Raw genomic sequence first — 13,324 nt, 5'->3', positions numbered from 1 at the left:
TGTGGCTTTCTATTATTGGGCTGTAATTGTATTCCAGACGGTAAAATCCCCAAATGGGTTTTTAGTGTATATTAATAAGTGTGTGCGTGTGTTCAGTTAATGTTGCTGGTCAAGTTGTGAGGTCACATCCAATTACCAGGAGCAGGGAGGATGCTCGCACACACACACACACACACACAAACACACACACACAGACGGATATTGTGCGTTTAGAACCAGAGTCTGCACAGTAGCGTGTGGGGGATGGAGCCGCGCCGCCACTTGAACAAATCTCAGTGTTATAAGAGCGGCCTTAAATGCATTTAGCATGGAGGAGGCAGGGCTTCACATACAGGGAGCTGCCATGTTGTCCACACATCAAGTTAGATTCTCCAATTAACCTGACCTGGATCTGTGGGAAGGAAGCTGGAGAAACATGCAACGCAACTCAACACAACACAGGTCTCCACAAAAAGCTAGGATCCGAACCGGCAACCCTCTACCTTATGCGAGGCACGAGATAGATTCTGCAGATGTAAAATGTCACGTTTAAGTGTGGTGTAATACTGAGGCTGCTCTTTATTGCCACCACAGTGCACCTGAGTTCACCTGAAAGGCCGTCTATGCCTGCGATGTTTTATCTGTAACTGAAACTCACACTCACACTCACACACACAGCTCTTAGTGCACTGTGGAGCCTGCAACACCCTCTTTTTTTATAAAACAAGCAGTGAAATGAGAGCTCGGCAGCGAGAGAACAGCTCGAGATGTCAGCGAGAAGCGGTTTTTCTCATGCAGCTGAAAACACTCGGCCACGCTAAGCTCTCGGAGAAGTTAACCACAGCACCGACCTAATGGCCGACATTAAGCCCGCCGCGGAGCAGGTCAATAAATATTAGATGATGCCTGTTAAAGTGACCATCAAATGCTGGTTGAGCAGAGCTATAAAGAGGGTAGCATGTCAAACGGTCTCGAAGGACAATTACAGTAAATACAAAAGTGCGTGTTTTTTTTGTGTGTGTCGGAGTTTGTGAGTGAAACGAAAGCGAGCAAATCCATCTGCATGTAGAGGTGTGTCGCATGCATGTGACTGCGTATGCATGTGTGATTGCATAAAACATGAGCATGTGTGGGTCTGGGTATATGTGTGTGTGTGTGTGTGTGTGTGTGTGTGTGTGTGTGTGTGTGTGTGTGTGTGTGTGTGTGTGTGTGTTTGAGAGAGAGAGAGAGGGGGGGGGGTAATGCGTGTATTGGTGTCTACAGGGAGGGCGAGTGGAGATAAGAGTGCAGTAACAGCAGAATACTGGATGTGCACACAGCGGCGTGGGTGTTGGCAGTGCACCTTCTCCCATGTGAAGCAGCCTCCCTGGAGGCGGAGACGGATTCTAATGTTTCGTCCAACTTCTACTTCCTCTGTCGGATGAGTCCTCTTGGTGAACTGGTTTCGTTTGTTGGTTTGTACGAGCGATTACACAAAAATGACTCACAACAATCTCTGTGTAAGTTGGTAGAAGGATAAGTTAATACGAGTCAGGGAAGAAACCATTATGGTTCTGATGTGGATCTGCAGGCAGGTCCAGGAATTTATTTGCTTTAATATTGTGAGAAGTTTTATTTGGGGACATTTTCCACTTGTTTTCCCAGGGAATAATTCATAGATATTGATAAAAAAAAAAACTGGAGCTTCTGAGTGTGGGCAATTTGGTTCAGATCCAAATAAAGATCTGGATCCAGAGAATATAAAAGCAGTGTCATAAGGGGACTGTTGGGCCTTGGCAGAGGTAACATTGAGTTTTTCAACATTTCCTCCGTCTTCCCAGGGAATAACTCAGGGAATTAATGTACCGGGGACATTTAGCGACCTTTCTTTGAAACCATCTACGTGTGTGTGTGTGTAATTTGAGCCTTGAACACAATAAACATAAAGCACTGGAATAGCACGAAAGTCTGCCAAATGAAATAGATCATCACCCCCCCCCGACACCAAAGAAGATGAGCGGTGGATGATGCTGATCAGAGCCGTGGCGGATCCACCGAGGACACATTGTGCATTCGGTTCACACGCCGACTTGAAATGACAAGTCCAACATCTGCTGTTTGTTCTTTCGGCATGACCCGAGGCCTCTTCTGATTCCTGTGCAGCAGTCGCTCAGTGCTTTTCTGCTGAGGGGATGGGCGGGGGACGGGGGGGGGGCAGGGGGGGGGATCTTCCTGCCATGTTGTGAATATATTGAGTAAAGAAAGAGCCTGAATAATCTGCACAGGTCGGAGGACCAGTGTGACGCCCGTGTTCGAGGGTTTCCAGGCAGCGGGAATGTGAGAAAACTCAGCTGAGAGCAAAGCTGGTGTTGAAGAGTCCACGTCTGAGACAGGAACACGTGCAAGTGTCTGAAAACAGGACGACTCTGATCCTGAGGGCCGGCGAATTCACAGAAACACGGATTTACTCAACAAGTCCAAATTTCCCACGTAATGCAAACTAATGCAACGGATATTTCTCACATGTGTTCATGTTCTTTAGGAAGATTGACGGCACGTGATTGTAACTTTGTGAGCCGACACTCCCCGAGTCAATATTATTGACTTGGGCAGTTCCAAGGGAAAGTGTGTGTGTGGGGGGGGGGGGCAGCTCTCAAAGCCCCAGTCGCACATCCTCCCCGGTTGGAGTGTCCTTGAGAGAGATGCTGATCGTCTGCTGTGCCACTGACCCTGAGCTTTGAGGGGGGGCTCACAGGGGGCACACAGCTGATCGATGGAAGTGACACTTCACACCCATGTCGATCGCTTGGATTGAATCTGCGTCCGAGAGTCCACAGTGCAGATGCATTGTTCGGCGCAGCAGCCATTTCCTCCAGCCCTGTTAAGCTGTGGAATAATTCCTGGTGCTTCTACGATTCGTTTTCTCTGTGGTGGTGCATTTTCTTTCTTTTTTTTAAACTCTCTGCAATGAGGGAGCAGGCCGCTCGTGGCAGCACACTGACCCCTGTCGACACGATTGAGTACTGCACCACTTGTGCTTCTTATTTGCTTGACTATGATCTGCAACCACAAGTTATATGAGATGATTTTTAATCCTCAGCGGCTGGACAAAGGAGCAAAACTCAAACATTGTTTCATCTGCAGAAATAATATTACAAACATAGGTGTAACATTTTATATTCTAAGACGACTAATAGATGCATAAAGGTGAAATGTAAAAGATAAGATAGCTGGTTTACAATTTAGCTCTATCCTAATGTATTCCCTTGTATTTGATGTTGCTCTATTGTGCAGCCTTTACTGCTGCCCTAGCAGTCTGCTGTCTTATCATCTCCCACAGAAAATCCCCACTAATGATCAATCTGTGAGCGTGGGAACCAGGAGGAGAGAGGAGAGAGCAGAGCAGCACAAAAAAAAAAATGGTGGATGAATCCACACAAGAGATAATGCAGGAGGAAATAATTTAAAAAGGGAAGACACGGGCACATTTAATGTTTATACTGTGTATTTTCTTTTAAGATATTATTTAAATTCTATTTAAGCCATATTTCGTGGTGAAGACTGTCAAGTCCCGGAGGAATTTCCACACTGATACAGTCAGGATTCTAATTATCTTGATAAAAAAATGTAAGTCCAGCAAGGGAAAGATTAATTTACTACATTTTATTTCTGTACATAACACATGAATAATTGTTCAGAGCTTCTTTGAGACTCTCCAAACAGGTTTGTAAGCCTAAGGTCACGGAAGCATGAAGCGAGGGATGTGGGTCAAAGTTCAGAAATGTTTAATTCCAATGCAAAGTCATGCTGCGATCTGCCTCGCCACAGGAAGCAGATGTTTTGACAGGAAGTGAAGGTTCGCCACTGCTACAGTCGCGCATGTGGCCATTTATGATACATTCAAATTCTATCCGTATCTCCAACTGCTGATCAGTTACCCCCCCACCCCCCACCCATTAAAGTAGAATAGAAGGAAAGGATCAACAAAACAACGACCACTCACGTGGAAGTGTGATCAGATTTGGGTCATTTAATCATTAGATGTTTGAAGTTTGTAGTCAGAAATATTTGTTTGAATTCAGCTCATTTAAGCTTTTTTCCCAAATAACAATGAAGTCCAATTTCTGCAAAACATTATAATGTGTTCAGTTTGAAGAAAAACAGTAGCTGTGAGTTATTGTGAGAGTAATTTGAATATCTGCTGCCACCTAGAGGTAACACAAGGTCCTACAAGAGTGCAACAGGGTGGTGAAGTCTTCTATTTATCAGCCTATTAAAACATCAGTCAGGTAAATTAACTCTTCAGCAAAAATGTGAGGGCATCTTTAACATTGATATGCAGAAAGGAGACTTGTTCAGGTCAGATATTTTGTCTGTTTAAATTAATTTCTCTGGATCAAAACCTGCTAACACTTTGTTTTAAAACGATGAAAATGAAAAGATTAATCTACTGGTTTCGAATTGATAATGTGAACATGCCGCAGTTAAAGAAAAGATTCCCCTTTAATATTTAAACCCTTTTTAAAACAGCGTGAACATTAGTATATAAATATGAACATTTTGTTTCTCGAGTGGATTTTGACTGACAGGGCAACACAACGCTTCACACTTGCATAGCGACACCATTCAATACTTAGAGGCACTCGCAATCACAGTGCACATCCATCATCTTCCAACAGTAATCATTAAAAAAATGTCTTCCACATAATTTCTGTTGCATCCGCATGTCACATCTGTATGTTCACCAGCAGAGGGAGACATATAACCAGTATTCTACAGTAACGTCAAGGTAAATGTATTTGTGTTGGTTGACTGTGTGTGTGTGTGTGTGTGTGTGTGTAATACTTACTGGTAACAGTGAGTACATTAGTCTTGACCTCAGCGGTGATCTGGATGCGACCTCTCCTCTCAGTGTGGTCTGTCCCACACAGGCTCGGCACATTGGCAACACAGCGCTTGTGGATGTTCATCATGCAATCTGGAACACACACAAACACATTTATTGTGTATATTTGTGGTGTTGTTTGTTCTTTGACAATATTCTCTTAACATTGCACTATGAAGCGTTATATATATTTTCAAAAAAACGTCAATATAAGAAGATCAACATACTGAGGATAGCATTAGGTGTAAAAATAATCCTGACAGAAGATAGTGACCTTGTTTCTGAATCTTGGATCTGAATCCAGTCTATTTTGTGCTACACCTGACGTAGTGTGGCTGTCAATACTAACATAAGGTGACGTCTACTTCTGCTCTACATGAGACTATAAAAGTATCTGTGAGCTTAAGGGAACATACGGTCACATCTCATGCCCTGATGTAAGAGGCCGTAGAGCAGAGAGCCACAGTGGTCACAGAAGGTCGGGCTGGAGTAGGTGTGGATCTTAAACTTGTGCTTCGCCCTCGGGTCCTGGAGAGAAAGAGAGAGAGAGAGAGAGAGAGAGAGAGAGAGAGAGAGAGAGAGAGAGAGAGAAAAAAGATGGAGATTGTAGATCAGACACAAAGCAGTCGATTGAAAAAAAATACATAAATGGCAGTTTTACTCTTCTTTTATCCTTTTCATGTTCATTTTTCACCACCACTCGTTCATCTCCATCACTTTCTAACTACCCAATATATTTCATAGTGTTAATGACTCTGCTATCCTTTTACACCTTAAAGTGTGTACCACTGAAGATGTGGTATGAGTGAGGGTTAGACAAAGACTTTCATCAACATGCACGATTGGTTGTACATGTGTGTGGCCAATAAGAGACTGCTCATCCTCACACACAACACACAACAGACACACACAAACAGGTGGTGAGAACAACCAATACACCACATGAGAGAGATCCATGTTCCAGGTTGTGTTGAAGCAGGGAAACACGAGTGTGGGTGTTAAGATGCTTCTGCCAAGTGGATCCATCAGTTATTAATCACGCAGCTATTTACGGGATTATTAATCTCCTCAAATCAACGATGCTATGATGGAACCACTTCCTCACGCGTCAGCCGATTGATTTCTTCTTCTTCTTCTCCTTCTCCTTCTCCTCCTCCTCCTCCTCCTCCTTGCCTGTCCTGCTAAATTACTTTGAATTCAGAAGGCCACTGAACTGAATTCTACCCAGCTTCCTCATTGGGTCTTTTGAAGTGTGTGTTGGCTTGTTACGTCTGAAAAGTTGGGCCTGTGCCTGCGACTGCTTGTGCGTAAACATGTGGGTTTCTTTGCACAAGAGTGCGTGTGTTTGCATTATTGTGTGTTTGCATCTGCGTTTGTTTGTTTCTCTGCCGGTTATCGTCTTTTTCAAGGACAGATCCGCCTCCTGCTCGTTTTTTCCACTCCTCTGAAAACAAGGGAACATTGTGCTGCTGAAGCTCGGGCGATGAGAAGCAGAATGGAGGGCCGATGAAAACACTAATAATTAAATACATTCGCCTTGAAAACTCAAAGATCGATCAGGAACGAAAAAACTGAATGAGAAGAATAACCTTGACTGTTACTGCTTCCTCTTCTCTGTGGAGGCTGATTGATCAAATCACAAGAAATATAATCAAATTCAAAAGTATCACATATAGGCCTGAAGGTTTAAAATAATTATGTTTTAAAATGTCTGACAGTTAATCCTAAAAAACTTGCATCACTATAAAAATCAGTGTGTACAGTTTGAACCGTTTTCCAACCAATCGACTTCCCAGACACACAAACCCTCACCCTCTTGTTTTCTTTAACTCCACCCACTGAGAGCCCACACGCAGAGGAATGCTGTTGTACATTAAGTCTCCTGCGTTGTGCATGTCATGTTGTCTCAACTGAAAACATGACGCCAGAACAATGAGTGCCCATTAGTCAGCGCTGTTGTGACTGTTTTCTTGTCAACGTGCTTTGTCTCACTCTCCGCTCGTCTTTTGTTGTGGTTTAAAACCTTGTTGTCCATTATTTACCACGCCGACGTCTTCAGTCAAGTCCCCGCGCACAAAGACACACACATGCCGTTGTGTTGCTCATCACACTGTGTGACAGGCAGACTCCATTCTTCTGCCACACAGAAACAAGTCGTCAGAAAACTGCTGTGTCTCAAGTCCCCACCAGACAGTTGTGGTAGATAGATAAGTAGATTTATTAATCCCACACACATGCACAGACACACTTATGCAAATGGGGGCAAAAAATGTGTCCTCTGCTTTTGACCCATCTGGTGATCACAGCAGGACACACAGAGCAGTAGGCAGCCATGCACAGCGCCCGGGGAGCAGATGTTGGGGGAGTAAGGTGCCTTGCTCAGGGGCACTTAGACAGTGGGTAGGGAGAGTCCATCCAGTCTGATTTTCTGCCCATAGTCTAATTTTTCTGCCACTAGTCCACCGCCTCCGTCTGGATGGTTTGTATTTTCCTTCCCTTTTTAACATCAGTTCTCATATTTGAATATTTCTATGGCTATAACCAAAGCTTTTATCAAAAGGAACATTTTCACATCAATCTATACTGATTGGGGCGGGGCTGTGGCTGATGGATAGAGCTGTCGTCCACCAACCTGAAGGTCGGCAGTTCCATCCCAGTCTTCCACATCTGCATGACAGAGTGTCCTTGGGCAAGATGCTCAACCCCGAATGCCCCCCCCCCCCAAATAGAAAAAAGTGCCGTCCATTGATGCACTGTGTGAATGTGTGTGAAAGAGTGAACGGAAAACTACACTGTAAGGCACTTTGCGTGTATGTCAATATATAAATATACAGAATATTTACCATTTACCAATAATTATCACGACAAATGTCACATTAATATATCTTTTAAGTTTAAAGAGGGATTTTTGCTCCCGTTTGAACAATTCTTTACGAACAAAACATGACAAACACATGATTGCAAATGAGGTAGATACATTTTGTGTGCTTCTGTGAAATGTATGCATATAATATAATCATCAGTGTGATAAGAACTACTGTAAATCACAGAAATCCTTTTTTTTTTTAACTTATTTGTGTGATTTGTGTACTTTAGGCTTTCCAGTTTGGTCCACTAACATGGAGGCAGCCACCAGGTGGCGATCGAGGTGCTTTGGCTTCACTTTTGGGAAGCAGTCCTGTCGTCCATCTTTATAAACTGTCTATCGTCTAATTTCCACACACTTTAACATCCAAACAGCACAAGTGTGAAAGATAAAAGGCTTCAATAAAAATCATGTTGCAGAAAAGCAGAGAACCTGTATTCCTCCTCCTTTCCCACAATTAGAGGATCAAAGTCTTAAAACCCTTCTGGCAGATAAACTCTATCACTGACTCAACCTTCAGCAATAACAGATTGAAAGATTCAAATGTATGTTTAGTTAATGTGATGATGATGTGATACAAGCAGCACATCTGCAGACTACAAAATGGATGCTGATGATAACTCAGAATCACACCCTTCACGTTCAAGTTATAAAAAGTCAGTGTGTTTCCTTAAAGTAAACCGAGCAAACGTTATTTCCCAGTTATATTTAAAGTGTTCTCCTCCCACACTGATTCAATAACAGACTGCACACTCACTTTCTTACAGGAGAGACTGCAGCTGCTGCTTTTTTTGTCCTCATCAATAAAACAAATGCGGTGCCATTGTGTGTTTATCCCCCTCAGGCTCACAATCCCTCCTCTGGGAGTGTTTAAGTGTTTGTGAGCCGGAGACTGTTTGAAGCGGTTCTTGTTGATTGAAGGAGCCATGCAGAGGCAATCACTTTTGGATAAAGGAGAGGAGCACAGAGAAATGAAAGAGCGATAAAAATAGGGGGAAAGAACCGAGTGAAGAAGAGAGAGGGCGACTCCTTCTTCACACCCTGAGAGGAATCCCTCTCCTTCTTCCCTCCCTCCATATGCTGATCGCCATGTCATCAAAGGTTGCCTTGTGGTTTTGGTTCTTTAACCATCTGGTCACAACACTTTTCGGTGACTTCATCTTCACACCCTGAGAGGACTTCCTCTCCTTCTTCCCTCCCTGACTAATATATATTTTATTTGCCTATATTTATGTTCCGTGTTAAGCTCTGTTGCTTCTGTCTGGAAAAAGACACATACAGGCCGACCATGTTACTTTTATGAAAGAATGAGCTGCCGTTCTTCATTTATTACAAGAAAACCAGGTTTTTAAAATCGTACAACGGAGAAGAAAAGGCCACCCGGAGATTTCGAGAAAAACATCAAATCATAATATGACAAGAATAAAGTTGTTAAATAAGAAAAATGTAAGTGAGCAGCAGGAATAACCCGTGTCAGCTGTGAAACTTCTACTGAAGCTTAACTTATCAAGATGCTCCACGTCCCTCATTGTAACGTAGGGAACAGGCTGAGCTTCTGTTATTTCCACTCTAAAAAGACACTTAGCCTAAAGTATGACTTTATTCTCAGAATATTATGCCTTTATTCTAGAAATCTACTGATGTCTGATTTGTTTTCAATGAATAATTCCCCAAAATGAAAAAAGTCCTTGACGTGCAGCCTTAATTGAAATTTAAAATACATGACATTGATGTATAAATAAACTGCCCTTTTTAATATTATTTGTTAAATTTAGTTTTGGGAGCAGTGCCATCCTGCTTCAGGTGCACAAACACACTGGACACACAAACACACAGTGGATTCTATAGCATCACTGGGCCTGAAATGTAGGTTTCATTAGAGGATCTCATCCCTCGACCTCTCCCACAGGGAACCCATTCTATTAACCCAGATCTATAATTGACTTCTTCTTTTAAACATACACAGCTGACAGAGAGAGGAGGGGGGGAGGGAGGGCAGGGGGGAGGTGGAATGGGAGTGGTGGGTTGATTTATACAGACGGTTACACAATATTACTGATTGTAAAGAAGTTAAATGTCTTTCTGTTCTCCTCCTCCCTCCTCTGAAGTTTGACCTTATCCTCTGCTGCTGCTTCACCCACAGAGAAATCAGAAACCTTATTTCATCTATGACATTTTATCCTCACATAGGAGTACGATAAAATAGACTTTACCAATCCCGAAGGAACATTTCGTGCCGGCTTACTCGTACAATAGAACAAACCATTTGATTATTAAGAGAAAAATAAGAAAGTAAAGTGTGAGTAAAAGCAGAACCATTGCCTAATAGATATAAGAATATATGTGATCAATTAAATTAATACTAAACTAAAGTAGCACTAAAAATAAGTAATGGCACTGATGATAGGATTAAGTAATATTCCACATGTTATGAAATAGTAATAATCTACAATATCAAAATACTGACATTTGGGTGCAACTACAAGATCATTAATTTGTCTGCTTCTTATCGTCACAATTACTTGCTTTGTCAATTATTATCACTTTTAAATAAATTGCAATTCATTACTTGGTCTACAAAATGTAATTAAGCGAAACAAAAGCAGAAATGGTTTATTCATCAAATGAAGCCGCAACGTTTCAAAAGAAAATAATTAAGTTATTTAATCAGTGTTGTTGCTGATTCTATTTTAAGATTGACACGATTGGCTCCAAGAATCCTTTGAGTCTCTAAATATCTGGTCTCTATATTAGAATCCATCCACCTATCATCAATACCTGCACGGGTTGCAGGGGGGGGGGTCAGAGCTGGAGCCAATCACAGCTGACATTGGGCGAGGTCGCCACCATATCACAAACACACAGACACAAACATCACACTCACACCGACTGACAGTTTGGAGTCTCCAGTTAACTTAACCCCAATCTCAATGTGTTTGGACTGAAAGAGGAAACAGGAGAAAACCCACAGAGACACGGGGAGAACGTGAAAACCCCCACAAGTCATGAGACTCAAACCAAGAAGCTCCCTGCTGAGAGGTGAAATGATACTCCAGGGGTGGGGGGGGGGGTAGGATTTTGATAATATGTGATTCTGCGGCACCAATCTGTCCCTGGCCCCTGCATGTGTTGCATGATCGAGCTGAAAATAACTGAACTCGGAGCTGATGACTGCTCGAAGTGCATCGCTCTCCGCGTTCCATGCTCAGAAAGCCACTTCAGTGCAGGCGTGCGTGGGAGAGAACAACGTGTGGAGCTGAACCCGACAAACCTGACAGCGCTATTAGCAAATCTTCATCCAGGTGTTCCACAATGTTCCAGGACAAAGACCGAGCGCCATTATGATCTAATACAGACATGTAATCTGGATGGGTTGTTCTTCAAAAGAGGCAAAGATATAAATACGTGAGATTAGTCCTGAGTATCAATGGGATTTCTGTCCTTGATATGTACATATTACATCTTCACATGACTTTGAAACCCCTGGTGTTATAAACCTGTGCACTGAGACCTTCCTCCTCTTCTTTTCATTTCTTGTATAACCATCTTGATGAGGCTACCTGTCTTCCGGTCTCCTATATTTAAATGGGAAGCCCGTTCGGAGCAGAGCCAGCCTACATTCCCACTGTGCAGGAACCAAGGCTGTAAGGCCACAAACTCATTAAGGAGATGACATGGTGGGGGTGGTGAGGCCCCCGTAATTAAGAGCAGAGCCCCCCTGGGTGGAGTGGCATTTAAATAGAGGATGTACAGGATAAGAGGTGGATGTGGAGGGAGGGAGGTAGGGAGGGATGGTGGAGAGAGAGAGAGAGAGAGAGAGAGAGAGAGAGAGAGAGAGAGAGAGAGAGAGAGAGAGAGAGAGAGAGAGAGAGAGAGAGAGAGAGAGAGAGAGAGAGAGAGAGTAGAGGATAGATTCAGGGAGGGCAGAGTTGAATGTGGGATGGGGGGGGGGGGGGCAGTTTAGAGGAAACAGAAGTGACTGATGAAGAAACAGATTGTTCTGAAATAGTCAGACTGCGGAACCGTGAAGAAATTCCATGTCACAGGGTTCATGTTCATCAAAGCAAAAAAACATCTGAAAGTTCAAAAGTGCAGCGAAGGAAAGAATTTTGTTGATCAACCAGATCTTAGTTCTCTTTTTAATGACTTCCACCTTATTCACATTGATAAACATGCGCCTGCGGTTTGTTTTACCAGATTCAACTCAAAAGAAGAATATTTGTCAGACGCTTTTATCAGCCCTTGTTTTGTTTGAGCATGTAGGCGATAAAGCAGACACTCCCGCTGCCAACAATGCAAAACAACATGTTTGAGAACTTGTCCAACAACCTGCAGATATAAGAGGAGGACACACTAATAAAAAAGATGATCCAGAAACCCCACCAAAGAAGCTATTTGAGAGAAAACAAGAAGGAAGCAGTCGGGCAGGAAAAGATACAAATTGAGAAAGTTGTTTAAGTCGGCAGACAAAGAATAAGATGAGTGTAGAGACTCTTCAGTTCTACAGAATACGCCTCAGGAAGACAAAGGGACAAACACTGGGTTTCCTCTCGAGGCGGCTCTCTCCATGCACTTGTCAGAGAGTGAGGGCACTCCAGAGGGAGGTAGTGACGTGGCAAAGGAACTTGAAGACCCCAGGGTCTTTGAGAGGATGAAGGTGGAGTCCTGAGAGTGCTCGTAAAGGACAGATTAGAGAAAAATGCTTGAATTTAAAGAATGTAAATTGACGATATTCTTCTCAGATCCTCGAGAGGGTGGATACAATTGCCATCATTATTAGAGTGGCACTTAAAGGCACTTTATGTTGTCGGAGCAGGCGAGGAGAGGAAAAGAACATTTAAAGAGTGTTAATAAAATAATGTCAGGCACCTCAGAATGTGTGTAATAATGTGCATAGGGGGTGCAGAATATAAATGAAGCACTGCAACATGCAACAATATAGAATACACGATTCTGGTGTGGTTGGAAGGACGGAAATTAAAGATACTGAAGAGGAGATGAGGAGAATGTCAGAGTTCGGCTTACTCCTACATTTTGTGGACATTTTACAAGTGAACTAGCAAGACAAGATCTGACTCACACATTTGTGTTCTCAGATACGACCTCTCCAGAAAAAGTAAGGATAACTTCTGGGCTTCAAAGCATTCAGCAGCCAGCCACCAGGGGGCGATCAAGACACCTGGCTTCACAGTCATGCTGTTCATCTTCATAAAGAATCTTTAATCAAAGCTCAAAACACCTATACTGATGTTCTTCCATTCTCCATCCACATGTTAGTTTCCCTGGTTTTATTTGGCAGCGTCAAAGTAAATATCAGAGACTTTCTCCTGTGTGATGATGAAATGTTACTGTCAAGACAAGCAAGGGAGAATGAGACGAGACAAAAGACTGGTGGTGGTGATAGATGAACTCTTGTTCCGTCACACACAGCGTCAGAGTTAAAATGATGAATTCATGTGTACTCACATCTGAGTCAGGTCCTTTATCAGCTCCGGGACAGGAGAAGGTGACAAACTCATGGCAGCGCTTGTGGACCACGAAACAACACACTGTGGAGACAGGAGAGAGAATCAATCAACAGATGCTTCAGTAAGAGAACAACACAGAATACAGTC

At 43.0% G+C, this 13,324-nt stretch overlaps 1 protein-coding gene across 1 annotated transcript in view; it reads right to left on the bottom strand.

Annotated features, from left to right (window-relative positions):
* LOC128459122 (protein kinase C beta type) overlaps positions 1 to 13,324 on the bottom strand; it is a 58,219-nt gene that overhangs the window by 23,997 nt on the left and 20,898 nt on the right. The window contains exons 3-5 of the mRNA XM_053444226.1: positions 13,176 to 13,258; positions 5,260 to 5,371; positions 4,808 to 4,936 (exon numbers count right to left, since the gene is read on the bottom strand). Coding sequence (XP_053300201.1) covers positions 4,808 to 4,936; positions 5,260 to 5,371; positions 13,176 to 13,258 — 324 coding nt within the window. The remainder of the gene's footprint in view (positions 1 to 4,807; positions 4,937 to 5,259; positions 5,372 to 13,175; positions 13,259 to 13,324) is intronic.

This window comes from Pleuronectes platessa, chromosome 16, assembly GCF_947347685.1.
Source record: "Pleuronectes platessa chromosome 16, fPlePla1.1, whole genome shotgun sequence".
Lineage (NCBI taxonomy): Eukaryota > Metazoa > Chordata > Actinopteri > Pleuronectiformes > Pleuronectidae > Pleuronectes > Pleuronectes platessa.
This window is presented reverse-complemented; position numbering and strand designations above follow the sequence as displayed.